Source organism: Zea mays, chromosome 9 (assembly GCF_902167145.1).
Source record: "Zea mays cultivar B73 chromosome 9, Zm-B73-REFERENCE-NAM-5.0, whole genome shotgun sequence".
Lineage (NCBI taxonomy): Eukaryota > Viridiplantae > Streptophyta > Magnoliopsida > Poales > Poaceae > Zea > Zea mays.
In genome coordinates, this window is record NC_050104.1 from 145,451,045 (window position 1) to 145,471,275 (window position 20,231).

Below are 20,231 nucleotides of genomic sequence, written 5' to 3' on the forward strand. Positions count from 1 at the left end.
AAATGAGGATGATGCTCAAGTTGATGAAGGAGAAGATCAAGAAAATGAGCCACCTCAAGATGACGGCAATGATCAAGGGGGAGATGCAAATAATCAAGACAAGGAGGATGAAGAACCAAGACCGCCACACCCAAGAGTCCACCAAGCAATCCAACGAGATCACCCCATCGACACCATCCTCGGCGACATCCATAAGGGGGTAACCACTAGATCTCGTGTTGCACATTTTTGTGAGCATTACTCTTTTGTTTCCTCTATTGAGCCACACAGGGTAGAGGAAGCACTTCAAGATTCGGATTGGGTGGTGGCGATGCAAGAGGAGCTCAACAACTTCACTAGGAATGAGGTATGGCATTTGGTTCCACGTCCTAATCAAAATGTTGTAGGAACCAAATGGGTGTTCCGCAACAAGCAAGACGAGCATGGTGGGGTGACAAGGAACAAAGCTCGACTTGTGGCCAAGGGATACTCCCAAGTCGAAGGTTTGGATTTCGGTGAAACCTATGCACCCGTAGCTAGGCTTGAGTCAATTCGTATATTATTAGCCTATGCTACTTACCATGGCTTCAAGCTTTATCAAATGGACGTGAAAAGTGCCTTCCTCAATGGACCAATCAAGGAAGAGGTCTATGTTGAGCAACCTCCCGGCTTTGAAGATAGTGAGTACCCTAACCATGTTTATAAACTCTCTAAGGCGCTTTATGGGCTCAAGCAAGCCCCAAGAGCATGGTATGAATGCCTTAGAGATTTTCTTTTCACTAATGGATTCAAAGTCGGAAAGGTCGATCCTACACTCTTTACCAAAACACTTGAAAATGATTTGTTTGTATGCCAAATTTATGTTGATGATATTATATTTGGGTCTACTAACGAATCTACATGTGAAGAGTTTAGTAGGACCATGACACATAAATTCGAGATGTCGATGATGGGGGAGTTAAAGTACTTCTTGGGATTTCAAGTGAAGCAACTCCAAGAGGGCACCTTCATTAGCCAAATGAAGTATATTCAAGACATTCTAAGCAAGTTTGGGATGAAGGATGCCAAGCCCAGCAAGACACCCATGGGAACCAATGGGCATCTCGACCTCGACACGGAAGGTAAATCCGTCGATCAAAAGGTATATCGGTCGATGATAGGCTCTTTACTCTATTTATGTGCATCTCGACCGGATATTATGCTTTCCGTATGCATGTGTGCAAGATTCTAAGCCGACCCTAAGGAAGCTCACCTTACGACCGTAAAACGAATCTTGAGATATTTAGTTTATACTCCTAAGTTTGGGCTTTGGTATCCTAGGGGATCCACATTTGATTTTATTGGTTATTCGGATGCCGATTGGGCAGGGTGTAAGATTAATAGAAAGATCACATCGGAGACTTGCCAGTTCTTGGGAAGATCCTTGGTGTCTTGGGCTTCAAAGAAGCAAAATTCTGTCGCTCTTTCTACCACCGAAGCCGAGTATATTGCCGCAGGTCATTGTTGCGCGCAACTACTTTGGATGAGGCAAACCCTTAGGGACTACGGTTACAAATTAACCAAAGTTCCTCTTCTATGTGATAATGAGAGTGCAATCCGCATGGCGGATAATCCCGTTGAGCATAGCCGCACTAAACACATAGCCATTCGGTATCATTTTCTAAGGGATCACCAACAAAAGGGAGATATCGAGATTGCATATATTAACACTAAAGATCAATTAGCCGATATCTTTACCAAGCCACTAGATGAACAAACTTTTAACAAACTTAGGCATGAGCTAAATATTCTTGATTCTAGGAATTTCTTTTGATGTCTTGCATGCATAGCTTATGAATATACCTTTGATTATGTCTCTTTTATATGCCTTGACTAATGTGCTTTCAAGTCAATTTCAAACCAAGTCATAGGTGTGTTGAAAGGGAATTGGAGTCTTCGGCGAAGACAAAGGCTTCCACTCCACTCCATAACTCATCCTTCGCCGTCGCTCCGAGCAACTCTCCATCTTTGGTATAATCTTCACTCATGTTTTTATTTGCCAAAGGGGAGAAAGTAGTTTTACTGAGGGCCTATATTTCATTCTAAGTATCCGTTTTTGGCGATTCATGCCAAAGGGGGAGAAAATATTAGCCCAAAGCAAAAGGACTGCACCACCACCTATTTTTTTAAAAAAAAACTAATGATTTTCAATTGGTAAATTTCAAATTGGTATCCTATTGTGTTCAAAAGGGGGAGAAAGTAGTATTTTCAAAATCGATATCTTAAAACCCTCTTGAACACTAAGAGGAGGATTTCATTAAGGGGGAGTTTTGTTTAGTTAAAGGAAAAGCATTTGAAACAGGGGGAGAAAATTTCAAATCTTGAAAATGCTTCACAAAATCTTATTCATTTACCTTTGACTATTTGTAAAAGAACTTTGAAAAAGATTTACAAAAGAATTTGAAAAAACAAAACATGTGGTGCAAGCGTGGTCCAAAATGTTAAAAATTAAAGAAACAATCCATGCATATCTTATAAGTATTTATATTGGCTCAATTCTAAGTAACCTTTGCACTTACATTATGAAAACTAGTTCAATTATACACTTCTATACTTGCTTTGGTTTGTGTTGACATCAATCACCAAAAAGGGGGAGATTGAAAGGGAATTAGGCTTACACCTATTTCCTAGATAATTTTGGTGGTTGAATTGCCCAACACAAATAATTGGACTAACTACTTTGCTCTAGTCTATAAGTTATACAGGTGCTAAAGGTTCATACTAAGCCAATAAAAAGACCAAGAAAAGGGTTCAACAAAGAGAGCAAGGGATAACCGAAGTGTGCCTTGGTCTTGCGCACCGGACTGTCCGGTGCACCACCGGACAGTGTCCGGTGCACCAGGGGACTCCAAGCTGAACTCTTCACCTTCGGGAATTCTCAGAGGCGCTTCGCTATAATTCACCGGACTGTCCGGTGCCCCAAGGAAGAGCGGCTCTGAACTCGCCAGCTTCGGGAATTCGCTCCGCTATAATTCACCGGACATGTCCGGTGCACTCCGGACTGTCCGGTGAGCCAGCGGAGCAACGACTACTTCGCGCGCAACGGTCGACTGCAACGCATTAAATGCGCGCCTGCGCGCGCAGAAGACAGAGCACGCGCGGGTGGCACACCGGACAGTCTACAGGACTTGTCCGGTGCGCCACCGGACAGCCAGGCGGGCCCACAAGTCAGAGCTCCAACGGTCGGAACCCAACGACCTGGTGACGTGGCTGACGCACCGAACAGTGTCCGGTGGCGCACCGGACTGTCTGGTGCGCCATGCGACAGCAACCTCCACCAAACGGCTAGTTTGGTGGTTGGGGCTATAAATACCCCAACCACCCCCACTTTCAAGTTATCCAAGTTTTCCATCTTCCAACTACTTACAAGAGCTCTAGCATTCAATTCTAGACACACCCAAGTGATCAAATCCTCTCCCAATTCCACACAAAGCTTTAGTGATTAGTGAGAGAGATTTGCTTGTGTTCTTTCGAGCTCTTGCGCTTGGATTGCTTTCTTTCTCATTCTTTCTTGAGACACCAATCGTGTGGTGGTCCTTGTGGGAACTTTGTGTTCCAATTGATTGAGAAGAAAAGCTCACTCGGTCCGAGGGACCGTTTGAGAGAGGGAAAGAGTTGAAAGAGATCCGGTCTTTGTGACCACCTCAACGGGGAGTAGGCTTGCAAGAACCGAACCTCGGTAAAACAAATCTGTATGTCACACTCTTTATTCGCTTGCGATTTGTTTTGCACCCTCTCTCTCGGACTCGATTATATTTCTAACTCTAACCCGACTTGTAGTTGTGATTAAATTTGTAATTTCAGGTTCGCCCTATTCACCCCCTCTAGGCGACTTTCAAGGGCCCTGGACCTTCCTTTTATAGATGTAAGGAGAAGGCCCAGGTGTACAATGGGGGGTGTAGCAATGTGCTAACGTGTCTAGCAGAGAGGAGTCAGAGCCCTATGTACATGCCGACGTGGCTGTCGGAGAGGTGTTGGTGCCCTGTTCATGTGATGTCGTGGCCATCGAAGGAGCGCTTAAACCCTACGGAAGCACAGCTGTCGGGGCTGTCGGGTCCTTGCTGACGTCTCCTTGCTTCCGTAAGGGGCTGAGAACCGCCGTCGTCATGGAGCACACGGGGTGCCATCATTACCTGTTTACCGGGGCGAGCCAGATGGGACGCCGGTCTTGTTCCTCGTAGCCTGAGCTAGCTAGGGGTAGGGTAATGATGGCCCCCCCTGTAACGTGGTCGGTCCGAGCCCAAGGTCGGGCGAGGCGGTGACTCCTCCGAGGTCGAGGCTGAGTCCGAGCCCTGGGGTCGGGTGAGGCGGAGACCGTCTTCCGAGGTCGAGGTGGAGTCCGAGCCCTGGGGTCGGGCGAGGCGGAGACCGTCTTCCGAGGTCGAGGTGGAGTCCGAGCCCTAGGGTCGGGCGAGGCGGAGACCGTCTTCTGAGGTCGAGGTGGAGTCCGAGCCCTGGGGTCGGGCGAGGCGGAGACCGTCTTCCGAGGTCGAGGTGGAGTCCGAGCCCTGGGGTCGGACGAGGCGGAGCTTCCTATGGCGCCTGTGGTTGGACTCGGCGGCTGTCAGCCTCACCCTGGCGGGTGGCACAGCAGTCGAAGCAGTGCAGGCGGCGCTGTTTTCCTGTCAGGTCAGTCAGTGGAGGGGCGAAGTGACTGCGGTCACTTCGACCTTGTCGACTGAGGAGCGCGCGTCAGGATAAGGTGTCAGGCGATCCTTGCATTGAATGCTCCTACGATACGGTCGGTTGGCGAGGCGATCTGGCCAAGGTTGCTTCACTGCGAAGCCTGCCCGAGCTGGGCCTCGGGCGAGTCGAAGGTGCGCCCGTTACTTGAGGAGGCCCTCGGGCGAGGCGTGAATCTGCCTTGGTCTACTGTTCCTGCCCGAGACTGGGCTCGGGCGAGGCGAGATCGTGTCCCTTGAGTGGACGGAGCCTTGACCTGAATTGCGCCTATCAGGCCTTTGCAGCTTTGTGTTGATGGTGGTTAGCAGCCGAGTTTAGGAGTCTTGGGGGTACCCCTAATTATGGTCCCCGACAATGCTAGAATTGTTTAATATCTTTAATTTAATAAGCTATGGATTTTATGTGGTTGTAATATTTTGATTTTATGCGGTCAAATATACGAGTCGGGCTTGGACCGACATGACCCAACGAAGACACGACGTGGTATTGGACCGAACTGAACCACTATTTTTATACTTTGAGCTGACAGGACACGGCTTAAAATTTTTAATTTTTTTAAGACTTTTCTGATCCGAATACATTTGATACGAAGCACGATGAACTTGATCGGGTTGACCTAGACCGACCCAATTCTCAGCATTATTCCAATCTCAGACGAAAGCCCCAATGCAATCCAATTAATCAGGAGATCTCATTAATCAGTGGCAGACTAGCACTCTGGCAGTGCCCGTCCGCGTCACGCTCTTGGCTCTCGTGGTCGTGGGCCTTGGACGTGCGCCCCCGCCGCCTGCCTCAGCGCAGTGGTCATCGGTCAGCGCGCGTTCTCGCTACGCGTTCTCCACTTCTCCCCACGGCCCACGCCTTTCCCAGCCAAAAGAAATATCCAATTCCTCACCCTACCCCCTCGCTGCTTTCTCCTCCCCGTCGACCTCGCCAATCTTCCTCCCGCTAACCCTAGTCCAGCACCCGAGATCTACTCCGCGCAAACAGCCATGGCGGAGACGCTCGACATGACCCTCGACGACATCATCAAGAACAACAAGAAGAGTAACCCCTCGTCTCGCGGGGCCCGCCGCAGCCGCGGCGTATCCGCCCCTGGCGGCGGGACCGGCGGGGTCGGGCCGACCAGGCGCCCCTTTAAAAGGGCTGGGAACAGGCAGGCGCCCTACCAGCCGCCGAAGGTACGAACGAATCGAACGGGCTGTTGCTCCGCGTCGCCCGGCGGAGGATGCGGGTGCTTCGGACTTCGCTGAGTCGGGCGGGAGGAGAAGGTCTGGTGGTTTTCTCACTGTGGTGTGACGCAATCGATCCAGGCCCCCGACGCTGCGTGGCAGCACGACATGTACCCTGCGGTCGCCGCAGGAGGCGGCGGCGGCGGCGGGAGGGTCTCGGCTCTCGAGACGGGCGCCAAGCTCTACATCTCCAACCTGGACTTTGGGGTTTCGAACGAGGATATTAAGGTTATATGCTTCGCCGTTTCGAATAGTGTTCTGTTGTTGCTTTAAGAAGCCCGTAAATAGTTGCCAGATGTGCGATTGGCTATATTCGCGCTCCTGAAGATGGAGCCAGGCACATATTTGTCTTTTGGGGCTATGTAGTACCGCAGATCTATTGTGGGTTACACTGGGCATCAGTATCTGGTAGCTGGTAGCTGGCACATGCACATGTATGGCTTGTAATTGTGGCGTTTTGCTGTGATCTCAATTACCATGTTTAGATATTGTTTTTGTGTTTCCTAATGGAGGTCAGTAGGTGTTTAGATACAGTGGGGATCTATATCTGTGTATCGATTTTAATTTATTTTCTCTAATAACTTAGTGGCTCTGCATAACACATAGGATTTAAAGCTGTCATAGTATGCTCTCTGCTTCAAACATGTAAAAATATGCTCATGTTTTATCCCTCAAATCTGTGTCAGTTTGGTTTGACTACTTTGCCTCTCTTATCATGCTTATGCTTTTTGGGGGAGACATCAGTTAACTTTATTATCTATAATAGGTAGTACCTTAGTAGTTCTGTTTAACTGTGATTTAACTTATGCCTGATTTAAATTTAATTAGGTTCTAAGATATCAAATTAAAGTGAAGTTTATGTGGATCAATTAGTGTATCACATGCCACATACATTAGATGGATTCTCTCCGTAACTTTATAAGTCGAATGCCTTGGTAAACATTATCTGACAAATTTCATATTTATGATACAGGAGCTTTTCTCTGAGCTAGGTGATTTGAAGCGTTTTTCGATAAATTATGATCGAAGTGGGAGGTCTAAGGTGCAGATGCCATCTTACAGTCTTCTACTTGTCTCTTACATACACCTAACTTCCCGGTCTCTTACATTTGTTGTACCTCGTACCTCACAGGGAACAGCTGAAGTTGTATTTGCAAGGCGTTCTGATGCTGTAGCGGCGGTTAAGAAATATGACAATGTCCAACTTGATGGTAAGCCCATGAAGATAGAGATAGTTGGTACCAATACTCCAGCTGCAGCAGCTGCTCATCCAGTCCCTAATGGTGGTCATGCTAGGAATGCTGCGAGGAGGTATATTTCTCATCTGATTATTCATCCTCCGTCCTTGTCATTTGTCAATATCATTTGTAGTGGCATGTTTGGCAGTATTCAAAATGACTAGATGTTGTCATCTTTTAGTTATTCATTGTTATATCAAAATTGTGTCAAAGAACAGCACTCTTGTCCAGTTCCAACTCATCCCTGCCAATCTAACAAGGCAAATAAAATGATATTATTTTGTTATAACAGCTATTCTTTATAAGTTTGTAATGATAATTCTCATTGTACATTAGGTTATTTTGACATGGCTAAACTTAAGGCCATCTCCAGCAGATCCCCTACCCCATCCCCTATTGGCCTATTTCAAACTTCGCTCTACAAACAGTGTCATCTACAGTGTGGTGTCCCCTTTTTTACACGACCCACCGAAGACAGGCATGAAAATGAATGTCTTTGTATCATGCTATAGTTCATTTAATAAAATTTTGATGAGAGTCAGTGGATAGTTCTGTAGATGATTAACCTTGGTATGGTGCACTTGATCACTCAGATTGCTGTTATATGTGTACTTATGTAGGCTTTATCTTCACCTATATAGATGCAACGTTTCTTGTTTTAAATATACCCTAGTCTCATTATATAAAAAAGGGCTTACCCAGTGCCGTAGGCTTCCCGCACTGTCCGGGGTCTGGGGAAGGGTATCTTTAAGCGCCAAGCCTTACCCGCATAATATGCAGAGGCTAGAGCTCGAACCTGGGACCTTCCGGTTACAGACGGTAGGCTCTACCGCTGCACCAAGCCCGCCCTTCAGTCTCATTATGTGAAATCTTACTAAATTACATTTAAATATTACAGTGCACCAAAGGATGCTGCTCCAGCAGGTATGTCGCAGCATAGAACCCATCAGAGGGGTGGGAGGCGTGCTGCTGGATCTGGTGGTGGTCGTCGTGGCAAAGAGCGCAGCAAGCCAAAGTCGACTGAAGAACTCGATGCTGATTTGGAGAAGTATCATGCTGATGCGATGCAGACCAACTAAATACATTCACAAATTTGATATTCGACATCAAATATCAAGCGCATTAGTCCTTCCATTACAGCTGTTTGTGCTACCATGTTCAGGGGACAACAAACCTTTTCTTTGTTGGGGGCGGGGGTATTGCTTTACTGAGTTTTGTGGATTTTATGTGTTTACAATAGAACTAGAGTTGGGTGATGCTGAATACTTTTATGGAAATTACTTGGTTGCAAGTTGCTCGACATGTGAAAGTTGGTTATGTATGAAGGTACTCAGATGTTCCCTGGTGACCTAGTTGTGTGCTTCCATTCTGGTGTTGCTCAGACTTTTCTCTGCTGTAGGCCTGTTCAAGCTCTAGCCATCTAAGTAGGAGGTATGCATGTTTTTTCAGCTGCTAAAGTCCTTTCTTAGGTTCATATTTGTGCTTGTGGTAATGAGGTTAATACCCTACTTTATATTGCAGGTGTCTGTTGCATATTGTGAAACATTGTGATGTTTATTTTGGGCATCTTAAGCTATCTTCTCTGGCACATTAATGATTTCATGAGCTTCAAGGTGCCTTTCTTTTACAAGTTGATTCCTTGCTTGCATAATCCTCACTTCCGGTGTCCACGAAGTCCGAGTTAACTGACTTGGCTGCCACTAGTCCGATTGAAGCATCATGGTGCAAATCCTCCTTCAAGATCTGCTATTGATAGCTTAGAGATAGCTGCACTATTGATGCCTCTACTTCATTTTGGACTACTATAGGCCCTCTTTGCGTATTTATGCTATATAAACATATGGGGGCATCCTCTACAATGGTTGATCTTGTCTACTGTGCTTTGGAGTTCCTTTCAACTTCGCTTGGATCCTTTGATGACAAATGGAATCATGTGCCTCTGCCCAGAAAATCAGTTTCTAACTGAAACTCTCTCTTTTGCTTGCTTTCATACTTATGTCAATGGCGATGCCTGATGTGGAGCTTGTTTTGTCATCAACCTTGGCTGTGCGAATCATAAGTGGTGGTGGTTTATATCATCATGGTTTCACAATCTTGGGATTCTTGGCCACCATGTTGACATTGATATAGTATATCACATTAGGAACTCACAGGCTGTTATGTTCCTTCCCGTAACATCTGAACTGGTGGTAATAGCTGTTGCTCGGATGAGGTAGGAGTCTTTTCTTTTGTTTCCTGTTATAATTATTATTGGTTCAATTCTGTTGCAAATTATGTCAATCTTTTTGCCTTTTACTGCTTAATGATACATGGTTCTATCTGGTGAAATCATCTTGCTGTGTGAAATGCTATATGGTTCTATCTGGCAAAATCGGATTGCTTTGTATTGTACTCCCTCGTTCCTAGAATTCTAGGATGCGATAGAATAGTGCTAAGCCATTACAATCTGACGTCTGATCAAATTTATATTAAAAGATATTCCCTCCGTTCCGAAATATAGTTCTTTCATCTACTTTTTCTCTCCACATTCATTCAAAATGATGATGAATATAGGCATACACTCAAACTGTATTCATGTGCTATAATTAGTCTAAAACAAACTATATTTTGGGACGGAGAGAGTAAGATTTTTCTTAATATGTATCATCACTAATAAAGTATATTTTGTTAGTATAGCAATTTTGGAGGGAACACATGACTGTTTTCGATAAACTTAGTCAAACATATGATTTGACTTTGACTGGATTTAGAATTGTTTCTTTTTGTGATGGAAACGAGAGGTAGAATTGCATGGAAAGGACTGAGGTATTTTTTTCGGTAATAAATGACGATTGAATTGTATCTTTTTCGGTAATTAAAGAAGTGACTTAGATGCACTTTCTGAATGTTGATGATAAATGGTGGGATGGAATTGACGGATGTTGATAAATTTGATTGAATTGTATTAGACGATAGATAGTGATTGAATTGTATCCTTTTTGGATGGAAATAAGGGAGGTAGAATTGCATCCTTTTTCAGATGGAAAGGACGGAGATATTAGACGACTTTGTTGTGAAACATGTGCCTCTCCAATAAATATTTCTTCAAGGTTAGGATTCAATTGTTGTGAAACCTCTTTGAATGAACAGCCATTTAAGATGCCGTTTTCACCTATTCCAGATGTCTTCATATGGATAAACTAAGGGTCTGTTTGGTTTGATGTCTAACTTGCCACACTTTGTCTAACTTTTCTGTCTAAGGTTAGGGGCCTGTTTGGTTTGTGGCTAAATGTGCCACACTTTGCCTAAGGTTAGTCGTTCGAATTGAATAACTAACATTAGGCAGAAAAGTTAGGCAATGTGTGGCAACTGAGGTAGTGAACCAAACATGCCTTAGTTCTTCTATTCGAACGACTAACCTTAGGCAAAGTGTGACACATTTAGCCATGAACCAAACAACCTCTAAATGCTACTAGTGGATTGGCTATGTTTTTGTTGACTTTTGTGTTGCATGCGTGCACAAGATTCAAAATAAGGCTAGTACAAGTAATAAATCATATTCATAATGCATACTGCATAGACACATTTTGGAAACTATTTGGATACTAGCGAGTTCATGACTAGTGCAATTACAATTAGGCTGCTGTTTACATTTTTGTGGTGAATAAGGGCATGTTTGGTTTAGGGCTAACTGTGCCACACTTTGTCTAAGGTTAGTCGTTCGAATTGAATAACTAACCTTACACAGAAAAGTTAGTCAGCAAACCAAACATATTCCTAACTGACATATTCAAATGGTGGCTTGTTTTTATGGGTAATGTGTGCATCTGTACGTTCCGCTAGGCTGCAAGGACCTGATTTGAATGGAGAACCCGATCGGCCCTAGGTGAGACTCTGTATCCTGATGCTTCACCATGTCGATCTCACGAAGCACGTACAGCTGCAAACCACCACTCAACAAGCGATGGAAACACTCACATCATAGTGCTTCGCCATATCGATCTTACTAAGCACGTACAGGTGCAGCTGCAAGACTGGTCGAGTAGTACATGGTTTCTATTCACCAAGTCCAAGAGGGATTTTTTTTATACGGTACAAGGACGCCATACACTCACACCACTACACACGTATACACACGGCATGTCCTTACACACCAAATTCAATACCACTGAATGCATATTCTGTACCTATAGAAAAATCTCAGGTTATTGGTGCGTATCAAAAAAAAATATCGGCTTATATTGGATTTTATGACTGAGATAATGGTGATAATTTTTTTTTCTTTTGAATATGTCTAAGATGGTCTTGTATTACCAACTCAAATTCTATAACTATCTCGACAAAATCTAAGAAATTATGATTTGTATCATTGTAAAGCTCTTCACTGCTTCCTTCAAAAGACAAGCTACATTTAGGTATTTCATAATTGCTACTTTTTTCTCTCTAAAACTGGCCTCAAACGTTCTTTCTTCTTTGTGATTGGCTTCTGCAAGTCCTTATCAATACTTTCTTTTTGCAATCTAGTCATCAATTTATTTCACTTGTTCAAATTTCTAATATGTTCAACACTATCTGCATGTTATCGAAGTCTCATTTATATGCCTCCAATTTCTATATCCATCATGTGCTAATAAACTCAGACTCCTGCCACTACTAGACTAAAAGATCTTATAATAGAAGGAAAAAAAACTTTATCAACATGCTTTGAACAAACTAGCCATTTTCTATCGTGTACCCCTCTATTGCTTCGTATGAAATTACAAGTATGACCACGATATTTACATGTATGATTTACAAATAACATATGGATAATATCGTCTTTTCTCCTCCTTTCTTGCTAATCAAGACTTCTGGTTCTTCCTTTTCTTTGATTCGTAGAATGAGGCCTTCGACGACGAAGCTTCTAGCTTTGTCTCACGCCTTCGCAGCACCAATGCGCACACGAAGCTCCACAACTTCTCTAGTTTGTATATTGCTTTGTAATGCGCACACGAAGCTTCACAACTTCTCTAGTTTGTATATTGCTTTGTTGACTCCCTCTGTTGTACTAAAGGAATTAGATATTAGAGTGCATGTCTTCTTGTCTTACCTTGGCCTTTTTAATCACTTGGTGTCAGGATAAGGATAAGATAAGACTTTGGGACAAAAATTTAGAGAACCCTATATAGTACATATTTATGATCAATTATTAGTTTGTGAGATTGAAAAAAATGCACACATATATTATACAAGGACTAGTATACCATGCAATATGGCTACAAGCATCTAACGAACAACAAGAGACTAGAGGGGTTGCAGGAATCACCTTATGTGTGATGTCATGATCATGTTGTCCGTAAAGATTGAAGAAATCAATTATGACTCGGCGTCAAATGATTTAGAGTTGCTGGGGTAGTGTCGACGTCGTCCAGATTGTGAGGTCACGAGGGCGTCGTGGCGACAACCGGCGAAGCTAGAGTGAATCAGAGTGTGCATGATTGGATGCCTGTATCCGGACGCGCAGGCTCGGGTGACCCTAGCTGACCTGATACGACAATTTTCTGAGTACGAGTGGATGCAATCAAATGACTATAAAATAACTTGTTTTGCATCCGCTCATGTAGCTTGCGTCTCCCTTGTGCAGACAACTCTGTGCAGACAACTAAACAGGAGCTTAGATAAAGTCAACGCATACGGTGGTCCAAGACGAGACGATGCGGGTAACCAAACATATGGAGTGTGCATATGCCTTAAGAGTGCATATTAATTTATAGAGGTTGCATATATGATGAAAAGTAAGTCTAAATCATAATTGATTTTGCAAGTTTTTGTGTGTGAGTGTGCACTTGCACTATGTATGTAGATTCGCCTTTGGTGGTGGCTTAGCGTGTCGCCGCGTCGTGTTAGGAGTCTACGTAAATTTTGTTTCCTCTACGATGTGGTAGACTCGTCTATTCATTTGTCAGATACTCCATCCGTTCAAAATTATAATTTATTTAACTTTTTTGTGTCACATTTGACCGAATCGTTCTATTCAATTTTTTTTGGAAAAAATGAAAATTTCAAAGCTATATTTAAAGTATATTATACGTAAACAATATCGTAACGAAAATTAACAATAATGATGATTTTTTGAATAAGACGAGTCGATTAAACATGGAGTAAAAAAGTCGAACAAATTATAAATTGGAATGGAGGAAGTACTTAACAAGTTGCAGCTAGTGAACGGATCGTCGGACGATGACTGGACCAAAACCAATTACCAAAGGCTCATAACATACATCATATATTTAGTACATATTTGGGGACCTATAGTTTTTGTGGCCACAGTCTACCATTGCCCTACTAGGGCTAGGGATGAAAACAAATAGTTCACTGTTGAAATAACCCCTCTTTTAGTTTTATTTTAACATTTTATTTTGGAAACAGAATTATCAAAAACGAGATCAAAATCGGGACTAGCGGGATGACGAAAATGAACCAAAATGAACGGAACAAATCGAAAACAGATCAGAATCAGATGTAAAAGTGGAAACATTACCGCGTAGGGTATAAAAGTAACATAGTATTATAATCAATGGAAACATCTGATAGACACACACACACACACATATATATATTTATATTTATATATATATATATATATATATATATATATATATATATATATATATATATATATATATATATATATATATATATATATATATATATATATATATATATATATATATATATATATATATATATATATACACGGCGGCACTAAAATGCACCTAGGTGCATTCTCTATATTGAATGCACCCAGGGTGCAATAACACCCCGAGCACGCCTCCCCATAAGAGCACGCCCTCAGCCCTCCTGTACGTGCGCCTCTCTGCTCCCCGCCGCGAGTATCCTCTAATTGCAAACTTAAGTCTCTGTTTTTACTCCTTGATTACCATTGCATGCTGTGTTGTTACTCCAGTTGCAACGTTTGTTGCTTGTAACTATGGGTATCCGCTAATTGCAAACTCATGATTGTGTATTGTTCTGCAAGATGCAAACATACTTGATGTGTTTGTTCTCAGGGTGCGGCAAACATTTGATACAAGGGAAGAAGCCTACCTCTTTTACCTTGACTATGCAAAGTTGGCTGGTTTTAGTGTCAGAACAAAGAGGTGTAATTGCAACTGCTGGTGTGGTGTGATTGCAACCTCGTATTAGGTGTGATTGCAACTGCTGTATAATTCTAGCCAAATATCTGTTAAAAATGTAAACAAAATAATTGCAACTGCTGGTGTGTTGTAATTGCAACTACTGGTGTGGTGTGGATGCAACTGCTGAGTTGCTCTGATGTGATTGCAAGTACTGAATAACTCTGGAAAATTTTGTTAAAAAATATGATCGCAACTGCTGGTCTGGTTCGAAAATTGTAGCATTCTGTCGGGAGCGTGCGAAAGGGACGAAGACGAAGCGTCGGTTCGGCCTGGGTGGGACGGTTGGCTCGGACCAGGTGCTCCTAACGCGTAGGTTCAGCTTACAGTATATATATATATATATATTATGTATGGCTACAAAAAATAATCAATTATAGATTAGTCTGTTGCGATATGACATAGTTATATATGATGTGTTCATTGCATTATCTAAAACATGATATTATATACGGATAAAAACGAGATATCTTCACTAAAAATAGGAAAAGTTAAAACAGTCGAAAAAACATCCATATTTGTTAAAAAAAGAAAATGGTTAAAATGTTCATAAATACGAATTCAAATGAGTCAATATAAAAATCGGAGCACAACCGACCAAAATTTATCCCAATCTTTTTCACCCCTAACTAGGGCCGGCCCTAAATTACCTAGAACAAGGAGCTCAATCCACGTTGGAGTGGGTGGCCAACTAAAAAAAATGTTGTTTCACCCGGGCTTATGCCCCGTTCGTTACTCGGGCATCAACTATTGCTGTTGTGTTTCTTCGGCGAGGGACTGTTGCTGACGCCCCTTGTGAAATTTATATAACATGATTACGAAATTTCTGCAGTTTATCTTAAATCCGTACCGACGCTTATCCAGTGTTTTATCTCTATAAATTAAAGCAACACCAGTCCAAAACACCAGTCCAAATAACATTCCAAACAATGTCTTTTGAATGCATATGCACAACTCTTACCGACTCTAGTAAAGCTACATCTTCTTCACTTGTGTGTGCACCGAACGGTACATGATCCAGCATCCAGCCCTTGACAAAACAGAACGTTTTCATAGCAGGGGGTGCTGGTTGAAAGATACACAACCTTCTGCGTATCAGGAACTACAATATCAACAGAAACCAATTGCACCATCAACACTGCAGCATACACCATTGAGGATTGACGAGCAACACAAAACCAACTGAAAATTTGATGCTACGTTTGGCATAGAAACAACAAGAACAGGAAAATGGCATAGAAAAAACAAGAACAGGAAAATTGGAGCCAACTGCAACGAAGGGATAAAAATTTACAAGACCATGTACAACTGCTCTTGGTAGTTAATATATATAATATATTAAGACAATTCGTAGTGTTCATCGATAACCGTGTCTCAGCATATCAGCCACTATACCATAAACACGGAGAGACTGCTTCGAAAGCATGACCTAGTGGCTCAGCAAGAAAGCTCTCACCACTTCACCAGGCCAAGCCTTCGTATCAGCCACTAAAAGAACATCTAAATATCTACCTGTTTGTAGATTGCGTGTATAATAGACGACCAGAAAGAGGTATGCTTGCTATTGTCCCAAAAGAATCGAACACAACTAGTACGCACCACGGTGCAACATTAGCTAATTTAGAGTCCAATAACCAACACAAATAACCTCTGCATCCACGCAACGTAAATCCTCAATTAACAGGAACCTTCCTGTTGGGCTCAAAGACGTACTTGATCAAAGAATCCTTGATGGACAGAAGCTGAGGGAACTCAGCCTTCAGTTTCGACGTGTCCATCTCGTTGTTGCTTCTAGGCGCGACTATCACCTTGGCCTGCTCTTCGAGTGTGAAGTTGGTCCACTTGAAATCAGGATTGATGTATTTCTTGTACATCTCTAGAATCTCGTTGTGGCTTACAGCGCCAGGGTTGGTGAAGTTCCATATGCCCCTGCAGTCCCGTTTCGCCATCTCAATGGAGATAGGCAGAAGCTCATCCAAGATTGTCATGCTGTTGGGAATGTTCACCACCTTGTCGTAACGAGCTATCTTTGTGATGAAATTACGGGGGTTGCTTAGATCTGATGATATAGGCATCCTGACCCTAAGAGTACAGACATTATCATACTCCTTCAATAGCTCTTCCACCTGCACCATGGTGAACAGCACATAAATTAGCTTCAGGTATACTGAAGAGGTAAAAGAAAAATCATCGATTAAAAAACCCTGAACTTACCATTGCTTTTGTTTTGGAATAAAAGGAACCAATAAAGTTGGGCGTGTCTTCCTCTTTAAAGCCAATACCAGACCCTTCAGGGTGCTTAGCATCATACTCAAATATACAGCCTGTAGCATAATTAATCATGAGCAGACCCTGCTTGCGACAGACATCAGCTAGATTCAAAGTGCCTACAACATTGGTGCGGATAGTGTCCTGTTTATGGGTCTCGCACCAGTCAACATTTGGTCTCCCAGTGACTCCGGCAGCATTGAAAACATGAGTTGGCTTCACATTTCTAATGTCCTCCAACAGCTGAGAGCGCTCCTCCAAGCGTCCTTTCCCATACTCATATGGTATCCCTTGCTTTTCACAAATCTTTCCAAGGAGGCCACCAATCCATCCAGTCCTACCATAGATTAAAAACCTGTAGGAAGGCTTCTGAGGGGCATCAGAGATGCTTTTGGTACTGGTTGCTGGAGCTATTGTACTAGCTTCAGCTGGCGAAGAAGCCAGAGACTTGATTTCTTCAGCCCAGTTATGCCTTTCAACTCCAGGAGTCATCAACATCCTTGGATGAGGAAGCAGCGCACCAGTGACATCTCCCCAGTAATCAGGATTGGTGGTGTACCACTCCATCGTCTTCTTCAAACCCTCTTCCCATGGTGTGCGCTCTGCCCATCCCAATCTCTTTAGCTTCTGATCATCTAAGAAGTACCTCTGGTCATTGAATGGCCTGTTTTCAACAAACCTGATGACTTTCTCAGTATCCAAGCCAAAGAGCTTGCATATGTCCTTGGCCACATCAATCACCCTCCTCTCCTTCACAGTACCAATATTATACACATGTCCAACTTCTCCTTTGTGAAGGACCACCTCAAAAGCTTCGGCCACATCCTCACAGTACAGGTAGCTCCTGACGTTGGAGCCATCTCCATGAATTGGAAGAGGCAGACCTTGCATGGCCAAAAGAATGAATTTGGGAATGAGTTTCTCAGGAAATTGATTTGGCCCATACACATTGTTGCCACGAGTGGTAATCACAGGAAGACCATAAGACCTTCCGTATGCCATCACAAGCATTTCAGCCCCAGCCTTTGTAGCTGAATATGGATTTGTTGGAAGCAGCTGTGAGGCCTCATGGTTACCAACCACAGCATCTTCATCAGTTTCACCATATACCTCGTCGGTACTGACATGAATAAACCTCCTGATCTGACCAGTAACCTTGCAAGCCTCAAGAAGAACATGGGTGCCATATATATTGTTTTTTGTGAACTCAAATGAATTGCCAAAAGAATTATCAACATGCGTCTGAGCAGCAAAGTGCATGATGGTGTCAATTGACTCGGTGATCAGAAGGTAATTCACCAGGTCAGCACTTGCAATATCACCCTTGACAAATTTGAAATTTGGTGAAGACCGTGAAGGATTGAGGTTCTTTAGGTTGGAGCAGTAGTCAATCTTGTCAAGGACAACGATCTTGTATTGGGGATAGTTCCTGACCAGACGGTTGGCGACATGCGATGCAATGAAACCAGCAGCACCAGTTATGAGAATGTTCTTGGGCTCATAAGTCGCCATCTTTGTCTGCTAACTCTCTGACCTGTTAATGTGTTCCAAAAAAAAACACAACGGGGTTAGGAGTACTCTCAGATTGATTGCCCATCCTCTAAAGTTGAGGAAGTGTAATGACAGGAAAGTAAAAGCAGAGATCCGGTTGCCTTCCATAGCAAATACTATTTCATTGACAAACAATGAGTAGAAAATATGGAAACAATTTAGTATGAAAAAAATTCCAGTACTCGTCTCGAATGTAATCTGAAATTGAAATGACTCAATCGTAACATTTATGCTTAGAACAGGCAAACTCTCCATGACGCACTGTTGCCGGTGATTACCAACTTGAGTTTTGTATGTTACGAGCGCAATTAATTAGGCCAGTGAGGATCATTAAATCAACTACTAACTACTCCTGCTAGGATATCGCTAAAACGGTAAGGCAGCCAATGTCCTAGCCCAAGCAATCACCAAAAGGTGGCCGCCCATAATCCTCGTGATCCACGAATCTAGAGGGCCAAATCACGCGGCAACCAGGACCAGGCCATCCCTTTTGAAGCAGGGAATGCCAGATCACGCTGCGTACCCACGTATGACGTAACCCACCCACCAACGCGACGGCAGATGGTCGGAGAGAGACGCGAGGATCAGATCTACCGCGCTCGCCACCACGAGGAGCCAACAGAGGAGAACCGCCCCAGGAAACAATATGAGATTTCGCATGATCAAATTCGAGGGCAGGGACTTACTAGACCGAGATCCGGGAGCGCCGCGGCCCGCGTTGGCGGTAGAACCGGACCCGAGCCGAGCCGGTGCACTAGCCTGCCACCGAGCCGATTGGGCGCGCCGCGACGAGAAGAGTCGGGGGGCGGGGCCGCAGGGGATGTGGGAAGTCGAGAGCGGGGGAGGAGAGTGCGAGATCGGGGAGGGAGGGTCTGGCGACTTATAAACGCGGCCCGGGCAATGCCTATTCTGTTTCCTCTGTTTCTTTTACAGTTTCTTTTTAAAAAATATTATTTTCCAACAATGTTCTACATATGAAATATTTATATTAAAAATATGTTTTACTCTAAATTTTTATAAACACGTCATACTCTCAAATATTTTTTATGTAATATATTATCTAGATTATAAAAAATAGATAACAAGAAAAGAAACTCTATATATGAGGACGAAAGAGTGTACACTGTACTGTATTTAGAACAATATTTAAAAAGATACTATTAGAGACTATAAACGAAAAAATATTACATATAATCTATGTAATCAAAAAACATGTAGTCTCCTGTTGTTGATATAGGCTCCAGTTGGAGACAGCCAAACCACTTTTGGCGCGTGGACGCAACCGTATGTTCCGTCCGTCCGCGTCCAGCACGCGCCGTTGGCCCGTTGCTCAGTCTTGCCGTCGTCTTCTGTGCTCTCGCTGCCGGAGTCGCGGTCGTGCGGGTGCCCGGTCCGGAGCTCACACGCCCCACGACTCAGGCAGCTAACGTGGACGGGGAGTGACGGGAAACAAGTAGGCGTCTTCTCGCAGCTCATACGTCCCACACAGGCCACTACTGCCCACAGCTCAGGTAGGTAACGTGGACGGGGCGTGACGGGAAGTTGGTAGGCGTCTTCTCGCGGCTCATACGCCCTCGCAGGCCACAGCTCAGGTAGGTAACGTGCACGGGGCGTGACGGGAAGTCGGTAGGCGTCGGTCTTCTCTGTCTTCTCGCACGAGGCGGATGGGATGCAGCAGGCAGATCGAAGTCCAGTCGGTGTATGCAGCAGCTAGCAGACGTTTTCTATTACTTGATATGGTTAGCGTCTCTATAAAGACGTCATCATGTTTCTGTCTCACAACAGTAACTTTTGTCGACCACTAGCTTTTATAGAGTAATCACTACCGCAATTTGGCTCTTTGACGAGTCCTCGTCGCTTTGCCTAGTACGATTTATCAGGCACTCGATGCCACTCTCGATGAATTAAGACTCTCGGCATAAATCTAGTTTGCCGAGAACAAAATACTCTACATAAAAAGACACTCGGTTAATATGACTTTGCCGAGTGTCAAGCTCTCGGCGAAACGTGACACTCGGCACTCGGCAAATGGGCGTCAGCAGCCGTCTATAGTTGACGGTCACTAACTTTGCACCCAGACGTGGCCA

General features: G+C 43.7%; 2 protein-coding genes across 12 annotated transcripts; one reads left to right on the top strand and one right to left on the bottom strand.

Moving 5' to 3' along the window:
* Positions 1-5,412: 5,412 nt before the first annotated feature.
* LOC100272743 (uncharacterized) lies at positions 5,413-11,507 on the top strand. 10 transcript variants are annotated; one of them, XM_035962144.1, is made up of 9 exons: positions 5,471-5,882; positions 6,015-6,161; positions 6,907-6,975; positions 7,066-7,244; positions 7,882-7,990; positions 8,070-8,602; positions 8,693-9,383; positions 10,191-10,260; positions 10,994-11,507. In XM_035962144.1, exons 1-6 carry the CDS (start codon positions 5,694-5,696, stop codon positions 8,109-8,111), a joined length of 735 nt encoding a protein of 244 aa, XP_035818037.1. In that variant the 5' UTR covers positions 5,471-5,693; the 3' UTR covers positions 8,112-8,602; positions 8,693-9,383; positions 10,191-10,260; positions 10,994-11,507. The 10 variants fall into 10 exon arrangements, with proteins under 10 accessions (XP_020399126.1, XP_035818036.1, XP_020399127.1 ...); XM_020543537.3 differs by lacking the exon at positions 7,882-7,990 and having other exon boundaries at positions 5,413-5,882; XM_035962145.1 differs by lacking the exon at positions 10,191-10,260.
* Positions 11,508-15,560: 4,053 nt separating this feature from the next.
* Positions 15,561-19,320, bottom strand: LOC100285088 (RHM1). 2 transcript variants are annotated; one of them, NM_001157983.2, is made up of 3 exons: positions 18,831-19,320; positions 16,540-18,127; positions 15,561-16,451 (listed from the first exon to the last, which is right to left on the bottom strand). In NM_001157983.2, the coding sequence occupies exons 2-3, from the start codon at positions 18,103-18,105 to the stop codon at positions 15,999-16,001; spliced, it is 2,019 nt and encodes a 672-aa protein (NP_001151455.1). In that variant the 5' UTR covers positions 18,106-18,127; positions 18,831-19,320; the 3' UTR covers positions 15,561-15,998. The 2 variants fall into 2 exon arrangements, with proteins under 2 accessions (NP_001151455.1, XP_035818181.1); XM_035962288.1 differs by lacking the exon at positions 18,831-19,320 and adding an exon at positions 18,668-18,797 and having other exon boundaries at positions 15,568-16,451.
* Positions 19,321-20,231: the final 911 nt, after the last annotated feature.